Source organism: Callorhinchus milii, unplaced genomic scaffold (assembly GCF_018977255.1).
Source record: "Callorhinchus milii isolate IMCB2004 unplaced genomic scaffold, IMCB_Cmil_1.0 Scaffold15, whole genome shotgun sequence".
NCBI lineage: Eukaryota > Metazoa > Chordata > Chondrichthyes > Chimaeriformes > Callorhinchidae > Callorhinchus > Callorhinchus milii.
The window spans coordinates 16,359,114-16,385,304 of record NW_024704756.1 but is presented as its reverse complement, the minus strand read 5'-3'; the positions used below and the strand labels follow the sequence as shown (position 1 = coordinate 16,385,304).

Sequence of the window (26,191 nt, the reverse complement as noted above, 5' to 3'; positions counted from 1 at the left end):
TTTTTCCCTCTTTTTTAAATAAACAACAACCCACAACCTTCGCGTGACAAAAGACCAGGAAACCACATTGGGTCACAACAGACCAAACCCCTCAACATCTCCCGCCCAACACAATGAAGTGGAAGACGCCAAAGCTTACTTTAGGTCTAGTCTCCTCTCCCGCTCATACAAATCTCCAATGAAGAAACCTTTCACGAAAGGATCACAAACTAGGAACTGACATTTCAATCTCCCGAGTGTTTCTCAGCATGAGGTAGAAGTTTACTGATTGTACGTCAGCTAAACCCAGAAGTGGATTAAAGTGACTAATGGGGAGGGGGTGGAGATGAGATCGTACCTGAAGAACGTCATCGAGGAGATGACCACTGAGAACTCAAACGCTAGACAGCGACAGAGAAGAAACATCCCCCAAATTGTGGCCCAGAGCGGAGATAGAGAACCTCACAGAGTGAGTGTAAGGCTTGGCGAGAGATGAAGGGCAAGCATGCCCAAGCTGGTCTGAACCCCAAAAATTTACCTCCAATAAATTACATCTTCAAAGAGAAAGGGGACAGGAAGAGGGGAAGAACAAACAGTGGACAGTGATCTACTCTTAACCATGTAGGAAATCTTTTAGACATACATTTCCCTTCCCCCCTTCACCTCAGTGAGGTACATAATTTGGGGGTTGGGGTTGGCCGGTAGGTGTGTAGTTCATCTGCGGAGGAGGAGGTGCTGGGCAGCTCATGGCTTGGAGCGGAGAGGAATTGTTCTGCATTTGGTTGACTGGATACCAGGGTCCCATGTAGTGGAAGGTGGGAGCCACAGGGATGCAAGGATCATAGGTGGACATGGATGTCTGGATGCAAGGGTCGGTCAGCACTGGGTAGTACACCGTGGTGTGGGGGAGAGGTTGGGGCTCAGCTGCCAGGTAGGAACCTGCAAGAGACATTAGATCCCCATCAACAATAATCTCTGCATTGGATACAGCGCTCGAGCACGTCGTCAAGATGTCTCAAAGCGCTTCACAGGACATAGTGTAAAGTGAAATGACTATATTTTGTGTACAAGATAACATCGATTCACATGCTGTGTGGCAGTGTTATGGTCTGGCTGACACATTGCTGGAAGCCATTTAGAAGCTACTTCTACAGTGAGATTCAAATTAATATAATAATCTCTGCATTTGATGTAGTACCTTATCACGTCGTTGAGACGTGTCAGACCGCTTCACAGGATATACTGCGAAAGGTGAATCGACTATATTTTGTGGGCGAAAAGCAACAACAAGGGGATTTGGAAAACAGCAAAAATCACAATACGACTGAACATTGAGGAATTAAATTGAGTGAAGAAATACTGCAAAACAGACCTAAATGTGGGATGGGTGGGTCTGACCAAACCCGTCGAGTCTCACCCCCTTCTCTAGCATTTAACCTCGCAGAGAACATGAAAGTGTTAAAAACTTACCGTTGCCCACGGAGTCCACAGGGCTGTGATGCTCCTCACTCCTCCCAACCTCGCCATACAGCTGTGACATGGGCGAGTGGTCTGTGGGCTGAGGGGGTCCGGGGAAAGGCGAGTAGATATCCTGCGCTGCTGGTGGCTGCTGCACATACACTGACTGCCAGTAGCTTTGGCTGCAACACTGAAGGAGCAGAACTTGCATTTTTATAGCGTCAAAAATTTGACATTTATAATAATCCTTGCATTTGAATTAGCGCCTTATCATGCCTTTGAGACAACAACTTGCACCTCACCCTCCACACAGGGTAGCGCCTCAGAGCGCTCAACAGTGCTGGAGCCTGACTGAGCCGGGGGGGAGGTGGCTGTAAGCGCAGTCAGAGATGTCTCAAAGTGCTTCACAGGATGCACTGTAAAGTGAATTGACTGTCTATTTTGTGAGCAAAACACAGCAGCCAGTTACACACAGCAGTGTCCCACAAGCAGTTGTGGATTGAGTGACCAAATTATTATTTTTGAAGCATTATTACTACCAGGAAAGCAATCCGCCAATTTGACTATCAACTGGGTTCCTACTTCCTGCTAGGTAAACCGGTGTGTGGAGCTAGGAAACTCTCGCAATGTTTCACCCTGCCCGGGAATCAAACCCAGATCCTCTCGCTTGTTAGGCAAGTGCTCTAACCACTGAGCTACGGGACTCCACAATGAAGGAATGATTCAAACAAAGTTTAAAAAGAAATCAAACCTCCCTGGATACTTTTATACACTATATAGAGTACACAGAAACACACACAGGAGTCTTTAAAAGAATGTTACCTACAAAGCAAGCAAATTTGCATTTGAAAATCTATTTCCTTTTACAGCAATTCCCTACATAGGGCGAGAAGGGACTATCCGTTTCTCTAGGATTTGTTACAAAGAGTTTTCTCCCAACCTCTTGCCAATGAGGCAAGGCTCGGGCTCCTGGCCAGCAATCATAGCCAAGATCACGTACTCACAGCTTTACAGTGGAACCCAATTGACCAAGACTGACAATGCACAGACCCACAGAAGCTGAAATGGCTGCCGACAAAAATTGATCCCAATTCCTTTCACTGAATGCAGGTGAAGGCAGCGAACCACAGAGCACCACCTCATCACGAGGACCGGGGGGGTGGATGATTTGGAAGGAGGGAAGGTTGCTTTTTAGCTCCAATCTTCTACCCCCAACCTTAAACTCCCTCCCTCTCACTCTGCCTATGTTCTTTCTCTCCCCTCTCAACACCTTGGTACGTCCTCCCGACGTGAAAGGAATTTTACAAATGTAATTTTGTCGTCTTCAAGTCCCATCTCAAACACGCTTCCCTATATTTCTCACCCACTCCACCCGGCTTCTGACTCCTCCCCTCCAAAGCACTCTGAGACGTCACCCTACGCAAAGGTGCTATGTAAATACAATTAGCTGTGACCAAACTGACCTGCAGACCCAGGTTGAAGTAATATTGGACAACTTTTTTATCTAGAAAGAGTAAAAGCAAAAGTTGGTTAGAACAATCAGCACTTAAACCTCTTCACACTGAGCAACTGTGGTGCTGTCGGGGGGGGGGGGGAAAAGGTGGGTGGTTGGCAGGGGGTAAGGAGAGTGTGTAATGGTGGGGGGGGCGGAAGAGAAGGAAAGAGGGTCTTACCTTGTGGGAGGTCGTTGCCATTGGGGTCAAAGGAGTACGGTGGCAGCACAGGAGGACTCAGAGGTTCTCCCATCCCGTTGGCAGGCCCTGAACGCAACGAGGACAAGTTTAAGGACTTCAACTGTGCCAAGCAGCAGCTCACAGAACAGCACTGACTATTCTCTTGATTGGCCAGAAACCCACAAACAGCCAGTTGTGGCCAAACGGCAAAGAAAATCTACCCCACAGGTTTGTAACTTAAAAACCTTGTGACCTTCTAATTGGGATCTAGGTGCACAAACACAGGCAGATGATGTTAAACTGTGTGGGTCTGTGCAACTCCACACCGAGCTGTCCACTCAGGGATTCTGGCTTGCTCCATGTCCCACCGCCCTCCCCACCTTTCGGAACTCCATCCCACAGTCCTTTGGCCTCGTTCCCTTGGATTAGCCCATGGCCTGGCTGGCTTTCCTGCAGGTGGCACAAAGCCCACCAACATAGCAGCCATGTTCCAGGAGCCACTGGAAAACCTTGTGAGATGCTAGTGTTGACCATTCAGCTTCCTGCCAGCAAGTACTGCATGGTCTAATGATTGCAAAGTGCTGACCTGTGGGTATTTACAGGGTTGGGGGGGCTGGACTGATTTTAATGGACCCAAAGCATTGTGTTATATAACAGGCTCTGACCACGCAATACCAAACACATTTAAAGCAGTCTGAGTGAGCATCGAAGCAAAAAACATAAATCATAAGCTATCTGCTGAATGATTACTGTTACACAAAAGCTTAAGGTCCTGCTCGACAGCCACAAAACATGAATTTGCAAACAGACTGCAGCATGAAAACAGAAGACTTTTCTCCACCAAAAAAAAACAAACCCTCTCTAATCTGGACCAGAAGTTTACTCCTCAACTTGATCTGGACAGAGGTTTATAGAACAAGCCCCAGTTAACAAACAATATATTACATTTACACAGCGCCTTTCACGTAAGGAGGACAGCCCAAGGTGCTGGACAGTCAGGGATTTGGACCTGAGCTTGGGTGGTGGGGGAGGGCAGAGGTAGGAGGGTGACTGAAGGCATGGTCAAAGAGGAAGGTCTTGAAACACTGGTTTCATTCTTTCTCCCACCACAATATCACACCTGGCCATATGGAGACTAGAAGTCTGCCAGGGGGAAATGTTAAGCATATTCAGAAGATTTTCTCCATCTGAATATCTGTCCAAGATTAAAGGTGACCCCCCCTCCCACCACCAGCGCTGGTGAGAAGCAACAAAACATTGGCTGCAGCCACTTTATTGCAAGGCTAGTAGAAGAGCAACATCTACTGGACATCTGGAAACTGCAAGAATCATTATTGATTCAAGGATTTGCAGCCAATACCTTTCGCACTGGCAGGACAACGCCTCAAAGCACTTCACAGGATTTACTGTAAAGCGTAGTGACTGGTGGCAAAATTCCCTACTCAATATAGTTTCTCTCCATGTTGTAAAGAGAGAGTCCTAGGAACAATTTGGGCTGTTTCTTAGCAAAATGAATTGGGAGGGTGGGGAGATTTTGGGAAGGTGCGGGGGGAAAGTGGAAAGAAGTATGACTACTTCCCCACCCCACCAAAACACAACCTTAGCCCAATCGCAGACAAAGCTGCTGTACGACTTAGTGATTTTATCCCCAAGGGAACAGCACCAAGGAATAAACCCAGCTGACTGACACTTTACAGATTTCATTCAGTCTTAGCGCAGTGACGGAGCAAACTAGCGAACGCCTTGTGCTGCATGTTCACACCTGGTCTCCCAACTGGTTGAGGTGACACGAGGATGGGCGACATGCCAGGCTGCTGAGATGCGTTGCTGAAGGTCATGGTTGTCTGGCAGCTTTCTGCCGAGTGAGAGAAGCCAGCCATGGGCACTGCACTGACACCGGTTGAAGCCACTGGCACACTGCCAATCACCTAGATTAAAACAATGTCCGTTAGCGGCAAAACAGTAGCCAATTTATACACAGTGAAGGACTCATTTGGGAGATTGTGGGTCAGGAGCTCTTGCCTTTTCCAATAAAAGGAACAGGAGGAGGCCATTCAGCCCATCCAGGCTGTTACACCAGTTTATTAGGGCAGCCAGGGTTTAGTGACCTTGTACACACTTCCTCTCCCCCTCTACATAGAGAGAAAGAAACTATCTTGCCCACCTGGTTACAACAGGCACATGCTGATATGTTTCACAATACGGGGAAGGAAGGAACAGACAGTAAAATGAGGGTGCAGCAAGCTGGTTTGCGCAAACAGTTACTGACATTTTGATGGCATTTAATGCTGGTTTATAGACCAGAAACAAGAGGAGCCTCCACTGAGCGCATAGCGTACCTGCTGTGAGTAAGCAAAGTGATTGCCAAGCTGGCCCTCCTGGGGAGGCTCTGCACCAGAGGTCTCTTCCTGAATCGACTGCAAAATAAACCAAGCAGTCAGTCAGTGTTACAATTAGCATCACAGCCACATTACTAGGGTACAAGTTTGATTCAGAAATATAATCTTATTAATAAGTGCACACTGTACAGGATAAGATACTAGAGGGAGAGACGCAGTATATTTTGGCCCTTTCATTTGTGAGTTAGGGATTTGTTACGTTGGTTTTCAAAACAATCTCCTCCCCCACGATATATTGCCTGAACAGCGCGATGCTCTGATGACCAGGCTGTCCATAAGGTGAGGCCAACTTGTGCATTTAATTCACAGACAAAGTGCAGTGACTGTTTGTAGGGGAACGAGGCAACTTTGTCCATTAATGTCATTAAAATCCCACTCAAACTAAACACCTCCATCAGGTCTCCTCTCAATGTTGTGTTCTGGTGAAAACAGTCCCACTTTCTCTAGTCATAGAGAAAGTCTTTCCCCCCCAGTTCATTGCAAGTGACCCTCCTCTGTGCTCTTTACATGACCTAGATATCCTTGCTACAGTTGAGTAACCTGGAACTGGACATGGGCGTTTCAACCTCAGTCTAACCAACAAGTTATCATCACCTCCTGTATTTTCTGCCCCCGTTTGGAAACCCAGGATCCCACAACAGTTTTAATTCAGTTTAAAATCGACTGGTTCTGATGGCTTCGAAAGCCTGGGTGAAGACCAGTCATTGATGTACAAGATCAGAACCAAAGCCAAGATTCCTGCCTTCAATCTCCCAGCTGTTCTCACTTCCTCTGATATGTTCCCACTTAAAGCTTGGCTACCACGTGGATCAAAGAGCAATGAGATGTTAGTAATGCGTAAAACCTAAAGCCTGAAGCCAGCAGCTATTATCCATACTTCAGACAGAGATGAGTCAGCCCCAGCTTAGAATTGTACAATATCAAATCAGAAATTGGTAACTTATCCCTCTTAGCATTACAATAAGTCCAATAAAGGCCTCTGATTACTTGGACACCCACCTCCAGTTACACAATTGTACATTGACAGAGCAATTATTCCATCTGCTAATGCAGCGTAACAGCTTTATTTGCCCTGGGCACTGCAGTCAGCATCTGTTCCTCACACCTTTGTGGTCTCAAGGCAGGTTCCAGACCAGAGAACAAGCTTCCCAGCAACTCACACTGAAGGTCTTGAACCCCTTTGGGAAGTCCAAGAAGACCAGTGTGGAGGAAGAGTCAATGAGGTATTTAGAGGAGGAAGCCATTTAGCTAGAGCCTGTTCTGTAAGTTTATTACATTGCAGTAGATTGCTAAGCCATTTCACCACCTTCTTTCAGTATCTATCCACATTCCAATAGATTCTGCCTCTATAGTAACTCAGGATGACTCCAATCAGCAGTTATCGGGCACAAAGTTAACCACCAGGTCTCTTAACACAGGCAGATGCTGTACTCGTTAAGATCATGAAAACAGATTGTGCTGTAGGAAACTGATCGTCGCTTCAAATTAAACACAAAGGCTCACAAATGAAGACTTGGAACCAATCCTTTGAAAAGCACCCCACACTTACCAGGTTGGCTGTGGACTCTGCAGTCGCATACACATCTGGGTCAGAATAAACAGGATCTGGTGATCAAGAGAGAAACTTTATTGCAGGTTTTTGGCAACAAGAAAGGGAAAGTAGTGCTGGGAAACTGACTCAGAACATTTGTACTAATATACCAAACCTTTTGACAACTTAGTGCATGTACAGGGTGACCAATAAGTCATGATAATATTACAATAAGTTGTAAATGATTTTTTAAGATAAAATAGCTGAAAAATAAGACTTTTTGGTCACCTTGTACAATAAACCACATTGAAGATGTGAGTGCATCTGGGTTCAGTGGCGGTTAAACAAGTCCTGCCTCCCTTCTCTCCCCCCACCATTACCTGTGACCATCCCAAAACCATGTTCATACGGCTTATGAAGGGAGTACAGGAACAGTAGTTGGGGAGCACTATAACTTAGCTATGAGATATCACACCAACCTGCTGCTGCATAAATGAAGTCTTCATGATATTCACCTAAGGTCAGAAATTACATTTGTGTCAGACATTCACACAGTCATCAATATATAAAATAGTCACAATTTATACTGGGCACCAGCAAGAAGAACATCTCCCAAAGCTCTCTCTAGATGGAATCTTTTTCTAGCAGGGCTGAGAACAGTCTATTCTGGTGTGTCCTGGCTACAGATACGAGTAGTTGGGACATGTCTAAGCGCTTTACACTATATATTGTAAAGTGTAGGGATTGTATTTTGAGGGTAAATGGGAAAGCACTTGCACTCAGATTAGAGGCTTACAGCACAGGCAGCCACTGTGTCCCAACCCCACTGGAGCCACGTGCTGTAAAACCCGCCATTCAATGCAAAACGATTACGCTTCCCTCCACGGCTCTCCCCACACTGCGTCCCTCCACTCACCTCCATCACCCCGCTCCTCGGCTTCTTCAGAAGAGTTGATGGGCTTGCTGCCGGAGCCTGGACTCCCTCTCCTGGGCACCCAGTACCCAGGCAGAGCTGGCACAACTGGATGCGAAGCTGAGTGTTCCTGGGGTAAAAGCAGGTCTTGTTTCAAGCACAATTTTCTAATGAATAGTCAGTATTTACTGGCTAGCTCAATACAATGCTATATTTATAGAGTGTGGGTAGGTAGTGGGTAAAATATTCAGGGGGTGGTGGGCTGAAGCGGTCGGTCTGCTTTAAGACAGGCATAGCCTCTCTGCCAGCGTCAAAAAATGGCCGCCTCCCCAGCATCTTGTGGCTCAGTGTAGCTCAGTGGTTAGAGCACTCGCCTTGCAAGCGAGAGACCTGGGTTCTATTCCTGGCAGGGCGAAATATTAGGGAAGTTTCCTTACTCCACATGCCTCGGTTTACCTAGCAGTAACTAGGATCCCGGTTGTTAGTCGATTGGCGGATCGCTTTTCTGGGGATAATAATTCCTCAAAATAATAATAATGGTGATTTGGTCATTCCATCAACAACTGTTTGTGGGATACTGCTGTGCACAATTGGCTGCTGTGTTCCACCCACAAATAGTCAGATCACTTCGGTGTGTTCTGTGAAGGTCTTTTGAGACATCTAGAAGTTGTGAAAAGAGCTATATCAAATGCAAGCATCATTATTATTAAAGCCATCACAGATAACATTGGGGGAGGGAGGGAGAGAAGTTGTTTGTATGGTGAGGAGGTCTCAGCCATCTATCTACAGCTCACCTTTAAGTGGGTGAGGTCTGGAGGCTGAGCCACCTCTAGCCCTATCTACCTGCTGTCTATGCTTTTCCTGTGGATCAGACTCACGTGGAGGGGATGATAGCCTGGCTCATTTCCTTCTTCAATTTGGTAGAAACCCATGGTTTCCTCAATGGCTCGCTGCTCTTGAGGATTCTCGGGGATGTAGCTGTACTGGCAATCCTTGTTCACGTACTGCACAGGCCTGCGGTTTCTGCTGCACACAGCAATTGGGAAAATGCATTCACAAAGAATGGATACCAATCAGGTTATGAAAAACATCTTCAAGAGGCTTAGACAGATGGAACAGAAACCCTCTAGAAAAAGCAATATTGCCCGTCTTCAGGCTCAGTTCATTAAAACTCTACGTAAGTGCAAGTTGCTGTAGACTGACTAGAAGCCCCCCTTTCCACTCCTAGTCAAGAACATTATGTTCATTCTCCTTGAATGAATAATGAACAAAACTTAAATCACTGGAAACTGGTAAGTAATAGATGCAGGTGACTGAGCCAGGAAACCACTGCACTGTTACACTGAGGGCAAGAGGCTTGGAAGCGCAAAGTGCCACCGGGATTTCCAATGATAAACTAGGCACAAGCACTGCAGGAACATTGCTTACTAAGTTTGATATATAATTAGACTAAATGCATTAAAAGGGACCATTACCGGGATCTGTAGGTGAAGTTGTCATAGTGTTGGTAACCTCGCTTCCCACAGCCAGAGTATGCACACGTGTAGTCAGGGTTAACAAAGCCGCGTTGGTTCATGAAGCGACCGGCTTGGTTCCTGGTGGGGGAGGAAGAGGAGAGATTAAGACCTTGGTCAAGTTGGCCTTTAGTAGTCTTTCTCTTTTTTTTTTAAACTGAAGCCCACCTAGTTTCCTTCCCCCACCCCACACAAACCACCCACCCCGTCAGCTCACAAACCTGGAGGGTCCATAGCTGCTTCTCCCAGCTCTGGATGGTGGGGGGTGGTCGTACTGAACAAAGTTGGGGTTTTGGGGAGGAGGGAGGGGCCCTCTGCCAGGGGGGGCATTGTGCTGCAGGCGAGGGGGGAGCAGGGCCTGGCCTCGGCCGTAAGCGAACGCCATGAAGATCTCCTTCCCACGAATCTTTTTTATGAACCTTTTGCGAGATTTGGGATCGAGATCTGTAACGGGGGGGGAAACAGAAAGCACTTGGTGAGTAAATTGCTGGACCAATAATTCAATCACAATCAACTCTAATGCAGTATTAGAAGTAAACTATGGTGAGCTATAACAGGATTGTGCTGTAATTTGTGAAGGATTGAAGCACAGATGAAGAGGTAAAAAAATTAGCTCAGTCTGCCCACAAGTAAATCACTACACTTTACAGAGCATCCTGAAGTGCTCATCTTTCCGACATGAAAGGCACCGACTCAAATGCCTTATTATTAAACCTTTGCTTTATCATTGATGACAAGAAATGTACTGTAAAGTACAACGATCATTTTGTAGGCAAACGTCTCAAAGCACTTCACAGGGAATTTCTGCTCAGTGACTATTTGTAGGCAGATGCAGCAGCTAATTTGCACACAGCAATGTCCCACATGCAGCAATAAAATGAAGGACCAATCTTACTGGTGGACCTGGGGGGGGAAGGGAAATCAAGAGAGGAATTGTTGGCCAGGACACCAGGAGAAACTCCATTCTCTTTCGCAAAGTAGTCACAGGAACTGAACATCCAACCAACCCAATGACAGGACACTAAGGCTTAACGTCTCAAAACGACAGCTACTCTGACCCATGGGAGTGGAAACATGGTATAAATTCCGTACCATTGAGAACAAAGTACATTTGAAACGAGACCCGAGGCTGTGTCCTCGACGATTACTAACCTAACTCAGAAACATATCCACTTGGCATCTTCTGGTAGTTTCCACCCTTTCTGTTGGGCATCATATTCCATGCAGGAACCGGAGTCACCTGAGTCACAGGCTTCAGGTTAATCAGTGGAACAGTGTGCCTGCAGGCAAGTCAGAAATAAAAACATTAACTTTGCCAATGATTCCAGTAACTCAGCTTTCCTCGATCAGAGGATTTTACAGTCCAAAAAGTCCACCCCCAATAATAATTCTTCCATTTGATACAGCATCTTATCATGTCTTTGAGATGTTTTAAGGTGCTTCAGAGTATACTGAAAAGTGAATTGACTATTTTGTGAGTGAAACGCAGCAGCCAATTGCTCACAGCAGTGTCCCACAAACAGTCATAGATTGAATAGCCAAATTTTTTGGGGGGTTATTACGCCCAGGAAAGCAATCGACTAACAACCAGGTTGCCACTTACTGCTGGGTAAACAGAGGCACGTGGAATAAGGAAACTTGCCCAACATTTCACTCTGCCCAGGAATCGAACCCAGGACCTCTCGCTTGCAAGACAAGTGCTTTAAGCTCTGAGCTACAGGAGTCCACAAGGGAGAGGACCACAGCCAGCAAGAGGCAGTGTAGATGAACCAATTTCACACTTTGCCATTGACTGGCTGAGTGCTGGTACATTTTGCCTGTAATGGAGTAAAAGGAGATGGGGATACTAACTTCTCAGCCAGCTCTTCTATGAAGACGGTCACTGAGTTCCCATCCTGCCCGGCCTCTTGAATGTGAGCATTGTAGTACTTTTCTCCTTGATCAAGCTTAACCTGTAGAGAGATGAGCTTTGTTATTAGCAGAAACAAAAAGCAATTGTAAAGCAATTTACATTGGAATAGTGCTTTTCGTATTGGAGCAACTGCACTGGACACTTCTGGCCAGGCATCTAAACTTCAGGAGGGGGGGGCATGCAAAGATGACCAAATGTGTGGTCAGAGATCCCAGTTTACTTAAGTGCTTTAAAATTGGTCGACACGCCTGATATTGTCAATCTGACTCTCAAACCAGTCACTCACCTGACACTTGTCTCCTAAACAGTACTGCCTTCCGGAGACCATCATGTAGTCCACCTTCTGCTGTTCTGTAACAAGATGACGATGGGTTAATAACCTTGTAAAATCTAATGTTACAAGAACTGTTCCTGTGTCCCTCTGCTCACCCGATTGCCAAATAAAAAGCAAACTGCCCACACATCTAGAGTGTCAGCTTGGCTCAGTTGGTGGCACTCTTGCCTTTGGTTTCAGAAGATGTCGAGGGTCAAGCCTTACATTGGGGACTTTGAGGTCATGGCCAAGTCTCATCGAAAAAGAATGGCATAACTAACAATGCAGGGCTTGCTCCTCCATTGGAGTGTGGCTGTCAACTGTGCCAAGCTGAGACCAGAGTAAGAAGGCAGATCAATGTGGACACTTAAATCAGGCCAGTCATTGCGTTGGTTTACCTAACTCAGGACAAGTGTGAATTCTAGTTTAACTGCATAGCTGTAGGTCAGCTTGGGCCACTACACGATGCATAGTCAAGTTGACTGGAATGGAGTTTACACTCTGAATGCATAGTCTTCAAAGTTAACATTGACATTCCAAACACTAAACAGCACTTTTTCAGACAAGTATATTATGTACTGAATGATCCAAAATGGTTCTGCACATTTTGTTTTTAATTTCATTAATTACCCTCCCCAATCACAACAAAGCCATTTCAATTTATACCTTTCCTGCTGTCCAGCCAAACGTCAAACTCCACGTTGCGGTAGATCTCGGAATCCAAAGCCTTCAGCACTTTAAAGGGGAACGGCATCTTTGAAGGGCCATCTGTGGTCTGAAAAACAGAATCAAGACACCCAACACTTACACACTGAACTGAGCCATAATGCATAGAGGGACCTCTAACCTACTTACAGCCATAATGCATTTCAAACAAAAACAGGATTGAAATAAGTGCTAATCACAGTATGAATAGAGCTCCAGGTGACTCCCCAACCTTTAAGGCTATAGTGTTTGAGAGGATAACCCCAAAATAAGGCATTGTATCTCCTAAAAAGAAACCCATTTGTGTGCAAGCTGCTTCTATAAGTCACAGCTGCCCAGTATCTCATCCTTATTGGGAGACAAAGTGTACATTATAATCCAGATGTTCTTACTTCTGTCCAGTAGAGGGTCCTGCACACATGATGGAACCTATATCCAGTTGAGACCTCTGTGGAGCAGGGAAGACAGATGTCCTGTATTAAATGAAAGTCAAACCCCCTCTATCTGAAGCGGAGAGATTGGGCTCACCCACTCTTCCAGCCAATGCTGGTGGGTTCCCAGGGTGGGTGGCAACAACCACATGCAGCCTTAGGTGTGCAACTCCATCAATAAACACCCATTGAAAACACCAGTTGTTTGTGTGCATGAGGTTGAAGTTTGGCTAAAGGAATGTACAATAAGGTGACAAATCTGCCCCATTAATAACAAACGGGGAAAGAACAAGAACAATGCCCAACAGTGATCATTTCCCAAAAGTAACCCAATGGGTGGCTGTGGTTTAGTTAAAAATCTTTATTCAGTTGCAAAAGTTGTTTGTGGATAGACTGCATGAGAACAAATCCCATTCACATGAAAACACAAGTCTTCCTGTAAGCAGGCAAGGGGTTATATAGCTACCTATTAAGCTATCTGCTAACATGGCACTTCCACATTCCTAATAAAAAGAAACATTATTCAGCAAAAACTTAACAGTTCATTCAAATTCACTTGTACTACAAATACACCAGAAGTTTAACAAACCCAATGGACCAATTTCTGCAAAGGTAGAGCTTCCAATCACACTATTGGAAAGGATTATTAATATTGTAGTCACAAAACATTGTCAGATAACGTGTTCTACATATGGCAGCTCTACTCTAGTATTGCACTAATAGGTTTAAGCAGAAATTGTTCACATGCATTTTGAGATGCCTCAAAGACATGATACAACACTATATCAAATGCAAAGATTATTATTAGCTGTTTAATACATTTCTTAAGAGAATGGGACACTTGACCCAGTGGAACCCATATGCGTTTGCAGAAACCAACACACATTTAATAAGGTAAAGATGTTAAAAACTAAGTTATTGCAGTGACACTGCTGGAAACTACACATTGACACCAGGTGAGGTAGGTGTGTTGCGTCTCTCCATTGCAAAAAATACTTCATACCCTCCTCCCCCCAAATCACTTGAATTCTTTTGAAGTTCTAAATACCTTTACATCCACCGCTCCAGGCTTGGATGGCTTGTCTTTTGGGGCATTCTCATGGTCACTGCTTTCTGCTTGATCCTTCCTGTACAAGCAAGCAAAACCATTCTTTACCTTCCGACCCACTGTGTAGCTGCCAAATGGCAATAGTAGAAAAAAAAACAATTCCAATTTCTGGGGATAAAGCTACCAGGTGGCGTAAGAAATATTGGACAAAAAAGACCAAGGTCCATCTAGTTTGCCTTCCATCTTCCTGGAAGTCACATGCAAACTCCTTATGTGCTGTATCCCATAATGTTATTTCTTAAAAGAAAACTATCTAATTTGTGTTTGAAGGAATCCATCTTACTGCTTCAACCGTCTCCCTCGGGAGCCTGTTCCACAGATTCACTCACTGAAATAGCGTTTGTGTAGATTCGTTCTGAATTTACCCCCCTTCAATCGCACTCCCAACACTGTCCCAAACCTGATCTCAAGATTCACCAATGCTTGCAATTGAAAAACAAGCATCTTAAGCAGCCAGCCTGGCTCAGTTGATCATAACCTCCAAGTAGGAAAATTGAGGGTTTGAGCCCTTGCCTCTTTCTTCCCCCCCACTTCCCAAAAAGCAGAACTCAAGCTTGTAAGCTAGGGCGGTGCATCAAGTCATTACAGGGTGAGGAAAAAACCTGCTATATTGTCGTTGGGTGCCCAGAAACGATGTTAAAAATGAAGTTCCATTTTCTGAGATGCCCGTTTCTATTGCTCTAACATTCTAAGGTTCCAATGTACAATTCAGTCCTATTCTTTGAAGTGCCAACACCATTGCAAGGCACAGGTTCCCATATGCCGTCAACTCCTAAGTTGATTAAAAGGACAAAGACCCCAACACACCGTGCTTCCTTCTCCGAGTTCTCCGGCTCCTCGCTGGTCTGGGAAATATTCTCCCGCCTGGTTTTCTTGGAGTGGCTGCGGAACAGTTCCACCGCAGCTGTCAGCTCCTCCTCACTCACCCCAAACACATCCCGGTACAGGATTTCATACACGACCGCTGAAAGGCAAAGCTGTCGTCAGGCCCACCAATCACACATGGGGCGAGTAAAGGTCATTCAACCCATCAAGCCTGTTCCTCAAGATCTTTTAATCCCCATCCTTTTCCCCCATAACCTTTAATACCCTTACTGGGACGTCCTCCCGACGTGAAAGGCGCTTTATAAATGAAATCTTGTTGTTCCCACGCATGCAAGTCACTTAATGGCTATTTAGTGGACACTTATGCACATATTGGTTGCTACATACTCCCATTGCACTTTACAATCTATCCTGTGAAGCGCTTTGAGACATTACCCCAACATGAACAGCTCTGTACCAAATGCAAGTATTATATCAGATAAATCCACAAGAGCAAGTTTTTGAGATGAGACTGGATCGGTCGCCCCAAGCTAATCAGCCGTTGGGTTTGCCATGAGGGAGGAACCCACCTTGACAAGTGGCTGCAGCTCCGTGAAACTGCTTTGTGAACACGCTGTCATAATGGCCATTGCTCGAACAGCACAGCAAGATCTTCAAAGAAAGCAGAGAAAAGTGTGAGGCGAGTCGCTGGTGGCTGGCACTAGGCACATGGCAAAAATACACCCATAGATACAATCTATCATCGGGTAGGTGGCAAGGTCTCCCAGGGTCAGGTACAAAATCCACAATTCTCTCTGTAAACCCCTTCCAACTCAATGAGAAGGGTCAAGCCTTTAAATTACAAAAAAATTTAATTTAATTTCTGTTCAGGGTAGATCTTTTCTCCCCCTCCTGCCCACCAGATGCTCAATTGGCCACCACTGCTGTAGAGGGACCAAGAACAGAACACCTGGCTGTTTCTAACCTCCCCAAATATGGAAAGACCACGGCTAGTTTAGCCCCTCTTCTCTCTCTCCCCCCAGTCAGCCGCAGCTGAAACCAGGATTTGAACCAGCAGCTCTATCCACGTCACCGTTATGGCTTATTTTCTAAAGCATGTTCATCGGTAACAAGGCTACAATGGTGAGACACAAACATGTTTTACCTTCTTCTCAAACCCGTTATCGGTGACTTGCGTGGGTGGCTTTCCAGGGTAACGATACACGTGAAAATCACATCTTAAGGTTTAAAGGGGAAAAAAGGATTAAAAATAAACACTTTCTTGACATTTTTTATGTCTCTACCGCCCCCCTCTTTTCCAGGGGTAAAAAAGTCTACAGGCTCAGTAAGGCTCATGGTTTTGTCAGTGATTAGAATATTATTCTGTGGAGTGTTCCCCAACCCAGGGCAATTCCATCCTCAGTCCGCTAGCTAGTGACTGGTTTCTGCACCCCATCGCTCGATATACACCATTCCCCTGAGAAATACTGTTAAACCCAGAGATTGCAGGTTGTGGAATTAGTTTCACAAACAGATCACAATTTCGACTTGCATCGGCAAATCACAAATAGCCCCCCCCTCCCCAGTAAAAGCCCTTTGTCAAGTGAATGCTACACTTACTTGTACATCAATGACAGAGCACTGATCTCCAGCACGCTAGCCCATTCCTGCCAAAACACAAACAGGTCATTTTAATGCAAAGCTTATAAAGCTCAGACAATAAACACCGCCAACGATACAGTATTTCACTCACCATTAAGCACCTTATCGACTAGAAGTGTCATTATGAACAAGGAGCCCTGGGCACAGACAGAGGTTACACTAAAGATCGATTACCGACCTGAAGGGGTGATTTCTCCATCCTTCACCTATAGCATAAGCCCCCACACAAGGCACATCTCTCTCCCTCTCTCTGACTTACGTGGTTCAGTGCACACACAGTAACCACCACCCACACAGCCACCTTTACCTTGGGATCCTCCAGGCGTTCCAAGCGCTTCTCCAGGGAACCGTCCACAAACTGGGAAAATAATGGGTGGGAAGAGAACAAGTTCTGGTGATTCCCAAAAAGCCAACAACCCCCCGAGTCCGCAGTTCCAGTGCGACCCCAGTCCACACCCCCTCCCAATCACACCCCAAAGGCCACTCACCTGCCCACAAACACACGACCATTTTGAGATGAATTAACGCAGAGAGAACAGGTGCCACAGTGCCTTATACTCAATTTCACACGTTGTTACGCAGAACTCAAATAAAACCCAAATTGTAATACTTTTGCCCCCCCCACACCCTGTTTTCTGTGCTCAGGTTTAACTGCCTTAAGTTTCCACGACTTTTGCCACATTTGGGAGGAGATGGAAAATAAAAAAATACAAATCAACTTTCACAGAGCAAAGTCCCCCCCACACCCCCACTTACTGCTTCAAACTTGCTGGGGTTCACCCGCATGTAGGTAATGCACATTCGTCGGATTTCCAAGTGATGGATCTGCGTCAGAAACAACTGGAAAGATTTATAAAAAAAAAAGAGAAGTTATTGAGGAAGAAAAAAAAGGGGAGAAAAACACCAAAGCCACTCTTATAATTTTTTGACCACCGAATGCTCTGCGCCCCAGAGATGTGGGTGCAACAAAAGTTGTATTGGGGGGAGAAATACACAGAAAAAAGTTTATTCGCATAAAAACTAAAATAAACTGTTTTATTTTAAATAGAATGGCCCAGGAATTGGGAGAGAGAGAGAGTGAGAGAGAGAGAGAGAGAGAGAAAGAAAGAGGAGAGGAAGGAAAATACGCACTGCATCTCAACGCACTTCTGGAGCCTCCAAAAAAAAAAGGAAGGAAAAGGGGTTTAAAGGGATGGAGACGGTCTCTCACCTGTTCAGAGACGGCCCTGAACAGACAGGACCCGTCCTTGGCTGTGAGTTTGCGGTACAGCCCCTGACTGCTCAGGTACTCGTCCATCGTCACTTCGCTCAGAGACTTCTGTCCAAAGTACTTCCTACACCCCTTCTGCATGTCCACTCCTCGCCATCAGACACCTCAATCAACCCCCAGGCGCTCAGCAGCGCCTATATACCCGCACTCAATCACTGCACTTGTTGGAACTTTTCTTTATTTCTCTCTCTCTCGCCCCAAAACCGAATTAACTTTCCAATTGGCACTCACACACTACACTCTCTCTCTCTCTCTCTCACACTCACTCACTCACTCATTCACACAGTAAAGGGTCGAGGAGGCAGTTTTCGCTCTGTGAACGTGCCCAACAACAGCCAAATCAGGTGCATCGAATCTCTCTGATTGCAATTTTGCCCCCACCTTCCCCCCCACCTGCCCCCCCCCTCCTGCCCCCCTTTGAGCCCACAAATGGATCAGTTTTTCTCCCCCAAAAAGACATCTATCTATATATTATTGGATCTGTTTTAAATATGCAAATCGCTTCATTTTGTTCTCTGTCCAGGAATCCCACATTATTTATTGTTTCCCTCCTCTCTCTCTGTTTTTTTTTGAAAAAAAGAGCATTTTTTTTCAAAAATATGCATGTGTTGAAAATGATTTTGCTCCCCTGATGGATTTTAGTTCCTTTGGATGGGTGGGATTCATTTGGGTGGGTGGGTGGGGGGAGGGCTTCTAAATCTACTTTGATCATTGACTGTTCTAAGACCTTACCACACCCCCTACACACATTGAAGACCATTCAGAAGGCTGCAAACCAACCCATGCCCTTTCACACACCAGGTGCCCATCACCTCCATCCTCCTTCAGCTTCGATGGGGGTCCAATACCACAGAGTATTGAATTCAAGATCCTTATCCTCACGTTCAAGTGCGTCCGCCCCACCCTACCTCTGCCACCCTCTCTGCAACTACCAAGCCACCATCAGTGGGCAAGCTTTCACCCATTGTACCCCACCCACAGAACTCCATCCTGGAGTCCCTCCGACTTGTTCTCAAGACTTAAGTGTTTGCCTGTCTCATCGTGTGGTCGGTCATTTCTTCCACCCCACCCATCTTGCCAGCTGTGTAAAATGCTTTGGAGTTGAGGCATCCTCCTAATCTGGAAGGCATTATATTAAATTGAATGCTCTTCATACTATTCCACCATGTGGAAAACTACTATCGAATGAATGTAAACCAGAGTTTGTGGGGGTGGGGGATTAGTTGAAAGTGAAAATTTTAGTGGAATTAATTGCCAAAGTTATATGTTATGAGTTATTATGATGCAAGCAAGTTGTGTTGAAAAGAGAATAACAGTATGCGTTAGTAACTTAATCCTTGCATTTGATATAACACCTTAATACGTCTTTTGAGACATCTCAAAGGACTTCACGGAATATACTGTAAAGTGAATTGACTGTATATTTTGCGGGTGAAACGCGGCAGCCAATTGCGCACAGCAGTGTCCCATGAACAGTTGTGGATTGAGTAACCAATTTTTTTAAAAATAGGATGACCCCCGGAAAGCGATCCACCAATCTACTACAGACGGGTTCTGACTTACTGCTTGGTAAACGGAAGTGTGTGGAGTAAGGAAAGTTGTCTGAGATTTTGTTCTGCCTAGGAATCAAACCCAGTTCTTCTCGCTTGTGAGGTGAGTACTCTAACTAATACGCTACAGGACTCCCATGTTTTACCCATATTCCTACCACCCTTTAATCCCACTCCCTGGCTCTTTCTCCGCAATCCATTAAACAATTTTTTACTGCTCGAATTCCCCTTTAAGTCTATTTTATCAGTATAAGTACCTTTTAAAAGAAAAACTTCAGCCAACTCTCAAAAAGTTTGAATATAACTTTATTATTAATATTGTGAATTGGTTTTAAAACTACATTGGAAAAATAAAGATATTTACACACAGTTCCAGTAAAATCCCCAGCGTTTCAGAGCTGTCACCTTTAATGACAGAGAATAAACACGGACTTTTTAAACCTGGCGTCCTACAGGTCAACACTACAAATTACCATATGCTTGTTCCTGCAAGTTAAGCGTATTCCTCCTAATCAGCCTTCATTATAGTGATGAGCTGGCAGGATTGCAGCAGCTAAGACAAGAGACGCAGATTAACGGGGTCTGATAAAATGGTAACGAGTTCATCTGCTAATTCTTCCCTTTGAAGGAACAAGTCACGTCAAATTAGCGTAAAGAAAATGATTCATCCCACTGATTCTTCACGGAGAGCTAAATGCAAAGGCAAAGCACTTAACGGACCAGGAGCGGAAATTTGGCTGTTGGGAGTTCAGAATGCAAACTACGCGATTTCACCCCAACACACACTCTGGGATGCATCCCCATTTCCACTTGGCTTGATATAATTCCCACGGGAAATCTATTTTTTCCCTATTTGTTTTTGCAGCGTGTGTGTAAAGAGGTGCATGTGTGCGTGTGTGCGTGTATGGGGGGAGTGGGGGTTGTTGAACAAGAAAGAGAAAGAGAGAGCGAGAGAGGGGGTGGTGGTGTCGGGTGGGGGGGGGGGGAGGGAAGAAATTTGTCCATTTACAAAATCCGCTGCCTCGGTCATTGAAATCCCACGATTCTATCCACAAAGTTTGCGAATTTTTCTGGGTGCCCTGGAGGGAAGGGTTCCAGCGAGGCGAAGTCCAGGCTTCGCAACGTTTCAGGAAGTGTGCTGTAACAGAAAGCAACAAAAAACATAAGTGAACTGGGCTCGGCAGCAACAGTTTTGCCTGCAGTGAAGGGGTGGGCTCCGGGACAATATGGCACCAGCCCTCTGCCTCTCGGGGTCCTATCGCTTACAAACTAACACTTTTATAGGTCGTGCTTTGCCCCAGACATTTTGTCTGCAAGCTCCAATTTACAACTTTTCTTTTTGAAAAAAACGTACGTACACCCAGCACTACGCTGTTATATTTTGGTATTAATCTCCCTCCCCCTCCTCCCTCCCTGCCCCCCCCCCCCCGTACAACAACAACAACAACTTGCATTTGTATATCGCTCTCCACGTGGGTAGCGTCTCGGAGCGCTTAATAAGGAGTATGTTTGCTGGACCTGCTGTACAGCAAAGCACGTACCATCTTCGCTTCCTGTGACTTGGCAGCCCGCAAGTCTCGCAGTGCCTGCTCGCTGGGCGGGAAATTGCTGTCGATTGTAGTGACTGTATTCGTAGGCAGGCACCCAGGTCCCACAAACAGCCATGTCCAATTTATCTGGGGGAATGTTGGCCAGGGCACCCAGGAGAAACTACCTGTTTTCTGAACAGAATCACGGGATCTGTAACTTCCACCTGAACAGGCAGATGTCCCGAGACCTTGGATTAACGTCTCATTCCAAAAGAACTGCGCCTCTTGACGATGAACCGCTCACCCCCAGCACTGAGCTGAGGAGCGCAGCCTAGACCATGAGCTCAAATCAAGATGCGAGACTTGGGACGAACAACCTTCTGACATATCTACCTGCAGGTGCAGTACAGGAGGTGCCCATCGCGGTGCAGCCGCTTGGCCAGTTCTAGCTGGTGGTTGTCCATCAGATTTTCGTTGATGACGACGATGAGAGGTTTCCCAGCGCCGAGTGCCTCCAGACAGCTGCCTGCACCTGGAGACGGTGAAAGCAGAAAGCGCTTGCATTTTAGAGCGCTTAGCAAGCCGGAAACCGAAGGCATTTATTTGACCGGTAATATTTTAAAGAAAAACATTGAAAAATACAAATGTTATAGATCCAGAGGAAGTAGTATGTGTAAATGAAAATAGAGGCTTGAGAAGGATATGGGGATAGGGCGAGGAATGGACAGCGTGCTCTGGGAATTTCTATGATCAGGTGGGTCCAAGGTTTGACCTCTGGTCTGTGTCTGTGTGGGGGTTACTGGGCATGCAAAGAGTTTGCTCCAGTGGATTTATTATTGCAGATTATAAAGTGTGTGTGTGGTACATCCTGGAGAATAAACAGTAACATTCTCCCAAGGTGTTTTAAAGAGATCTGGAGAGCAGATACTGACATCTTAAAGCAGGATTGCGGGCCAATAAAGCCATAAAAAGAGTCAATGGTATCCTGGATCTTACGTACAGGAGAAATGAATACTAAGGAAGTGAGGAGGTGGTGCAGAATTTTACTTAGAATGCAGTATTTATTAGTTTATTATTAATAATAATAAATAATATTAAGCACATTGTGTCCAATTTGATATTGCTCCACTGTGTGTTCACATCAGGTATTGCACCCATAATAATAATCACAATCACAATATGATACATCATTAGAATATTTATTAATAATATTTTTTATTTGACCTGTTATGCTGAAATATTCTAATGATGTATCATGTGGTGATTGTGATTACAACAACAACAAGATTTCATTTATAGAGCGCCTTTCACGTCGGGAGGACGTCCCAAGGCACTGGACAGCAGGGGGGAAATGGTCAGGGGGAGGGGAGGGAAGGGAGTGAGCGAGGAGGGGGGAAATGGTCAGGGTGAGGGGAGGGAAGGGAGGGAGCGAGGAGGGGGGAAATGGTCAGGGTGAGGGGAGGGAAGGGAGGGAGCGAGGAGGGGGGAGAGAGTCGAGAGCGGAGCTGAAGGCTGAAGGTCAAAGAGAAAGGTCTTGAGAACGGCCTTGAAGGAGGAAAGGGAGGAAGCGGAGAAGGCACTGGGGATAGAGTTCCAGAGTCTCGGGGCTGAGAGGCTGAAGGCCACCGATGGTAGGGCGGTTGGGGCGGGGGATGTGGAGCAGACCGGAGCCAGAGGAATGGAGGGTACGGGCAGGTAAGTAGGGCGATAGTAGGTAGGAGGGAGCGAGGCCGTGAATGGCCTTAAGGTGAGGATGAGGATCTTGAATTCGATTATTATTATGGGTGAAATACCTGATGTGAACACACAATGGCGCAATATCAAATTGGAGACAATGTGCTTAATATTATTTATAATCTGCCTCATTGCACTGAGACTGAACCAGGTTTAAATGGCAGGTATTTGGTTGAGAACCAACTGCAGGACCAGATAAGCCTCTGTCATCACATGGGTTGAATGCAGAGTCAGGCACCAGGTCCCCAGGAACAGACAGTGCCCATAAAGACATAAAGCCCGGTCAAGCAGAAACCATCTAAACCATTACATAAAGCAGATACCCAGGTCCTAGAGATAGTGCAGGTGGAGCTACGAGGATGGTCCCCAATGTTAGAGGGATGAGTAATGATGAGAGGTTTGCGTTGAAATGAGGTATTGGGAGCAATGCCTACCTGCGTGACTGATGACCAGTCCAGCGCTCTGGATGTCTTCTGCTATGGACTCCTTGAACCTGAAGACGTCGAGAGTGAAACTTGGGCCAGTGAAAGCCTTGGGCTCCACTGAGCCCCGGCCCACCTGGAGCGTCAGCTTTCGACAGCCCAATGTCTGTAGAATCTAAGTAGCCAGTGGTGGGGTGGGGGGGAGAGAGAGTCATAGGAACAAAATGAACAACATCTTGCTACTTATATAGCTGTACAGTATATAATAATTAAATGCAAGGATTATAATAATAATCCTAATAATAATTTGACACAGCGCCTTATCACGTCTTCGAGATGTCTCAAAGGGCTTCGCGGGATACTGTGTACAGTGAATTAATTGACTGTATTTTGTGGGCAAAACGTGGCAGGCAATTGCGCACAGCAACGTCCCCACAAACAGTCGAGGATTGAAGTGACCAATTTATTATTATTTTCCCACGTGGAGTAAGGTAACTTGCCCAAATTTTCACCCTGGCCTCTCGCGTGCGGGGAGAGTGCTCGAACCAGAACCCCACGGATCCATATCGGTGGTGGCCAACCCTTTTTGGTCGGCCAACCAAATAGGATTTTCTTCATTGAATTTTTCTTCATTGGCGAGTGTCGTGCCTCGGCAGCGAGTGGAGGTAAACTATTGATTTGGCGCGGACTCGCAGAGTGTGGCGGTGTATTTCTCGATGCCCCAAAGGTGGCCCGCGGACGGGCCTCTGCGCCAGTGGAACCGTAGCCATTTCATGTTGACTTGTGTGGCGTGAGCAATAGGTTTCCCTTCCAGAAACGTAACGTTTACGGGTTATGAAGAGAGGGGGTGGGAGGGCAGATGAAATGATGAGGGGGGGGAGGGCCGGATTCGGCCCATGGGCCGCCAGTGGAGCCGGTTCAGCTCCGAGGGGAACCCCTCCAACCCCTCCACCCCCCCCAGAAGGACTTGATCGCTAGTTGGTCATTGACCTCTTGACAAGCCGTTGGGTTGGGAGGACCCCCCGGGAGGTCCCTGGTGGGCAACGCAGCTCTCAGCGCGAAACACGTTGATCTGATAATTTGATACAGCGACTGCGTTGCCCCCAGTGTAGTGACTGTGCGGTCTGCGGCCAAACATTCCATTGACCACTCCCCCCCACCCCATCTCTTTGCCCCTCTCCTGACACTGTTGTTACCAGCTCCCGCCCCTCGCTGTCCCGATTGGTCGGGGCGAGTGTCAATCAGCGGCGCGGGTGCAACGCGCGCCGCTGATTGGGCAGAGCCCACGTCAGTCAGGAGAGCGGAGGGGGTGGGCGCCGCTGATTGGATGGCAGTGGGTGTCAATCAGGCCCGGCCGCTGCTGATTGGCGGGCGGGGGGGCGGGGCGAGGGGCGGGCCGTCACCGCTGGCGTCGCTCTCAGGCCTCGGTCCCGGAGGGGCTCCGGCGCCGCGCTCTCACCCGGGTCACTGCGTCAGATGACACGCACTCGATGAGTTGGTCGAAGCTCGTGGTCCCGACCGTAACAAAGACCGAATCCATCGCCTCCCCCGCGGGGACCCGAGCTCCGGCTCTCGACGGTGTGCGAGAGGCGGCCGACCAGCCGCGCTCCCCGAGTGACCGCGCAGCCGCGCTCCCCGAGCGGCCGACCAACCGCTCTCCCCGAGTGGCAGCTGGAGGGGGCGGGGCCACTTGCAATGATGACGATGATAATAATAATAATAATAATAATCTTTGCATTTGATTATTTCGCCCACAAAACGCACAGTCGATTCGCGTTACGCTACATTCTGTCACGCGCTTCGAGGCGATTCCTACGCCGGCGGCCGGTTTCCGGCCCCTCTGTCGCACACGTTTTGAGTTCCCGTATTGTTATCGCTAAACAAATAATAATAATCATAATCCTTGCATTTGATATAGCGCCGTATCGCGTCTTAACAGAAGATCAAACATGTTGTGGTGTGTTTTAACCCCCCCCACCCCACCCCCGGAAGTTTTCATTTCGTGTGTAAACTTTAACAAGCACAGATTGACCTGACCGGATTGTTTTGATAATAATAATAATAATAATAATAATCCTTGCATTTGATATAGCGCTTTTCACGTCGGGAGGACGTCCCAAAGCGCTTCACAGAACACACTAAAGTGAATTGACTGTATATTTGTGGGCGAACGCGGCAGCCAATTGCGCACAGCAATGTCCCACAAACAGTCGTAGATTGAAAATGACCAATTTATTATTGTTTTTGTTTTTTTTGGAGGGATTATTATTAGGCTCTGTGTGGAGTAAGGAAACTTGCCCAAGGTTTCGCCCTCTGCCTGGAATTGAACTCAGGTCTCTCGCTCGCAAAGCGAGTGCTCTAACCACTGAGCTACAGGACTCCACTGATTATACTGTAATTGCTCCATCTTCTTCCAAAGGCGGAGCTTCCTACGAGAGGCAAGTATTTAGGGGAGGCTGTTACGGTCCAGTATTATTGGCACGCGCCAGCAGGCTGTTCTTGGTTGTGAAAATGGAATCAAATAAAAAGAAAGAAAGCGCACAGGTGTGAAATTGAGCCACAAGTACAAAAGAAAATGTTACCAGTTTTATTGTTGGTGGTTGGAGGAGAAGTGGCTGAAATTCCAACGTGATATTATCATTGATGATGAATTGATTTAACACTTTCATCAAAATATTGGCTAGTAATATCACCAGCCTGGGGGATGGGGGGGTGCGAGTTGGGCAGACACTTTTAATTATAGATCATATTGATTGCATTGTGGGCCGATATGATAATTATCACGGGTGATAATATTACAAGCCGTGTTTTGCTCTTTTCACCTCCCAACCGTCTCTCATTTCAGGCCAGCGAGACCCAAAGGATCGCGAAACAAACCAAAGGAATGAACTTGGGAACCCAGTGAGGTGTGTGTCCAGGCTGGGCCAGGCATCAAAACCTTTTCGGCTGCTGTTTGCGGCAATTTCTGGTCTGGTTTATCCAGAGCCGAGCTCTTTCCGTGGCCGCTGGAGATGGTCAACGAGAGTATCGCACATTGGGAGCCCCGAAACTCTGGAGCTCACTCCCTCAATCCCCCCGCCTTGCCCCCTCCTTCTCCATCTTCAGGTCACGCCTGAAGACCTTCCTCTTGGACCGTGCTTACAGTCAACTCTGCCCAGCTTGGCGACAGGCACCACCACTGCCAGGTGCTCTGGGACTCTACCCTGAACGAGGGCTGCTGTGTAAATGTAAGTTGTTGCTGTCGTTCGTGCAGTATCCAGGGCCAGTCACCAAGACCTGAACTC

The 26,191-nt window shown here is 46.6% G+C and overlaps 1 protein-coding gene across 1 annotated transcript; it reads right to left on the bottom strand.

The window, feature by feature from the left end:
- alg13 (ALG13 UDP-N-acetylglucosaminyltransferase subunit) lies at positions 1–24,563 on the bottom strand. Its single transcript, XM_042340834.1, has 28 exons — positions 24,367–24,563; positions 22,920–23,082; positions 21,145–21,283; positions 20,257–20,360; positions 17,613–17,758; positions 17,159–17,242; positions 16,710–16,760; positions 16,361–16,407; positions 15,906–15,978; positions 15,331–15,412; positions 14,744–14,900; positions 13,877–13,955; positions 12,359–12,467; positions 11,666–11,730; positions 11,319–11,419; positions 10,620–10,747; positions 9,689–9,911; positions 9,429–9,548; positions 8,832–8,979; positions 7,957–8,083; positions 7,520–7,555; positions 7,059–7,114; positions 5,450–5,527; positions 4,873–5,038; positions 3,111–3,197; positions 2,901–2,941; positions 1,450–1,627; positions 1–918 (listed from the first exon to the last, which is right to left on the bottom strand). The coding sequence occupies exons 1-28, from the start codon at positions 24,445–24,447 to the stop codon at positions 644–646; spliced, it is 3,144 nt and encodes a 1,047-aa protein (XP_042196768.1). The 5' UTR covers positions 24,448–24,563; the 3' UTR covers positions 1–643.
- Between the last annotated feature and the right edge of the window lie 1,628 nt (positions 24,564–26,191).

Coding starts and splice junctions, on each gene's coding strand:
- alg13 (XM_042340834.1), bottom strand. CDS start 24,447: ATGGATTCGGTCTTTGTTACGGTCGGGACCACGAGCTTCGACCAACTC. Junction 12,468..13,876: donor CTGGAGCGGTGGATGTAAAG/GTATTTAGAACT, acceptor TCTGTTTTTCAG/ACCACAGATGGCCCTTCAAA. Junction 8,084..8,831: donor CAGGCTATCATCCCCTCCAC/GTGAGTCTGATC, acceptor CTTTTACCCCAG/GAACACTCAGCTTCGCATCC.